Source organism: Artemia sp. Qi Xiang Cuo, unplaced genomic scaffold (genome assembly GCF_049724085.1).
Source record: "Artemia sp. Qi Xiang Cuo unplaced genomic scaffold, ASM4972408v1 HiC_scaffold_2954, whole genome shotgun sequence".
NCBI lineage: Eukaryota > Metazoa > Arthropoda > Branchiopoda > Anostraca > Artemiidae > Artemia > Artemia sp. Qi Xiang Cuo.
In genome coordinates, this window is record NW_028300808.1 from 2,470,599 (window position 1) to 2,473,018 (window position 2,420).

General features: G+C 35.0%; 1 protein-coding gene across 1 annotated transcript; it reads left to right on the forward strand.

Annotated features, from left to right (window-relative positions):
* Positions 1-274: 274 nt before the first annotated feature.
* On the forward strand, positions 275-616 carry LOC148938372 (uncharacterized). The gene has a single exon (XM_089107838.1). The coding sequence runs from the start codon at positions 275-277 to the stop codon at positions 614-616; it is 342 nt and encodes a 113-aa protein (XP_088963964.1).
* Positions 617-2,420: the final 1,804 nt, after the last annotated feature.

Genomic DNA, 2,420 nt, shown 5'->3' on the forward strand with positions numbered 1-2,420 from the left:
ACCCTAATCATGGCTATATTGTGTCTAAACGAAAGGTTCTCATCGAGCAGGATACCAAGATAGCGGACCAACCGATTCTTTGGTCTACACAAGGAGCCTTGTGACACCTGAAGCTGTGTCAGTTGAGGGAAAGCTACACCAATTCGAGAAAAAATAAGAAAATGTGACTTGGTAACATTCAAGGCCAAGCAATTCGCCTCAAACCATGGAAATAGAGACATAAAACTCTCCAAAACTAAGATTGTGCTGATGATTAGATGAAAATAATTGCCAAATGGATGAGGTTTTGAGAGTTCAGGGTTCAAGAATAGGTTTAACAATTAACGTCAAAAAGACTAAGTTGCTAAGACTACGAATAAGTGAAGGTAAAGTGATATTGGGTAATAAGAAGATCAAACAAGTGAATAGCTTCTCTTACCTAGGTAGTATTAATAGTAAAGGCGGTGTGTGCAGTGAAGATGTTAGAAGTAGATCAACCGAAGCCCAGGGTGTTTTTACACAGTTGAAAAAAGTTTGGAAGAATAGGAAGACAAATTTGCCAACTAAGATTAGAATATTGGAAACTACAGTGATGACAGCGGTCAAGCATGGGACTGGAACGTGGGTGCTCCAATAAACGGAGGAGGATTTACTAGATGTTTTCCAGGGAAAATACCAACGGATTATTTTGGGTTTCCAACTAATCATATCTCAGACAGCAGCCTGTACGAACATGTGGTTCAGTCCCGCTTTCTATGACCATAATGAAAGATAGGATGAGATGGCTAAGAGACGTCCTGCAGATAAAAGATGACAGAGTGCAGAATTTCATCTTTTTCGGCCAGATGTCTAGAGCCAAATGAAAAGCAGGTCAACCTCCTAGGGAGTGGACGGATGTCAAAAGAACATGGGACCTTCTTGGGTGGGTGTAGTGTCCCGGATTTGACTAGATTGGGATAGAGCAGAAGCGTACGTAGCTGTGTTGGCCTCAGACGTATTGGTGCTGCAGTGATTTTTTAGCAGTAGTTGCTTTTTTGTATTCGTATTAGTATTAATACTACTTATTATGTCTTTGTTTATTTGTTTTTATTTATTTATTGTCTATATGTTCAGCATTTACTTGCTTATAAGCTTTGTATGGGCATCATTTACACTTGTTTATTTGTTTCATTTATTTTGTACTTAAAAATTGTGTATGGATTTACTGATAAAATGTAACCTATTACCAGAAACACAATTGGCTAACGATTATGCTTATAAAACTATATCGTACAGGCAATAGTTTTTCAAAGGCCCTTCTCTGCTTTCGCGACTCTGGTCTCCTTTTTCATCGCGATGACTACCTTCATCTTTTTCTGATTTGTCTGCGCTTCTGACATTATCGGACTTCCTCTGTGATTTTTCAGGTGATTTCGATTCTTTATCTTCTTTGGCTTCTAGACCAAGAAAATATAATATCAATGATTAATTAATTATAAGTAACTAGTCCAAAATGTCTAATTGAAAAATAAATAAATAAATGGCATAGTTTCAATTTTAATAATGAACTCTCCAATCGTTTGAGGTAAACTTGCTGATAAAAGTTAACTTAGAGACTTTCAGACAAAGAAAAATGAGAAAAAAAGACGAACTGCTAAGATCCTTGGGTTCAGAAATTAATAGCAAAACCATTAAAGGTTGTTTGGTTACTTTTTCATAATATCCCTACTATCCCTTTGTGGCCTAATCCTTTGATGAGGTAATATGCTCGCTAACTGGTTCAAAAAATACCGGGGTTTTTATCAATTGATTTGGTGAGTTTTGAATAAGCATGGGCACTGTTTCTGTTTTCTGTTTCTGTTCTATTTTTAATGTACCTGGTTCTGTTCTGTTTATACAAAAAATAGAAACAGAACAGAAACATATAACCCGTTTTTATTTTACCTGTTCTTGTCTTGTTCTGTTTTTTTATTAGTTATTTTGGCCTGTTTCTGTTTTTTTTTCATCTGTTGTACGTAAAGTAATTATTTTTTTTTCGCGAGAAGATATGTTAAGATATTTAAAAAAAATTCAAAAAAGTATATAGATATCATTATACTCCAAAAATTAACATTTAAAAATAAACACTTTCCAGATACACCCAGGGTTTTCATTATCCTTGAATTCTAGGGGATTTTCTCAAAAATCTAGGTATCTCCCCGTAAAAAAATTTGGTTAACCGAATCCCCGAAATTTCCACGAAAATTAACCAATCACGGTATCACCCCTATCCCTAGCAAACATTACTTTACATACAATAGTTTTTTACTATTCTCTTGTTCGTTAATTTTCGTCTCCTGTGTTACTTTGCATAAGAACCAGACCGATACAATTTAAGTAAAGACGATTCTTCATACTTTCAAAAAACTATCATTTTCCTGTATTTCGATTAAACGATTTCGAATGCAGTATTCCAAATGCTA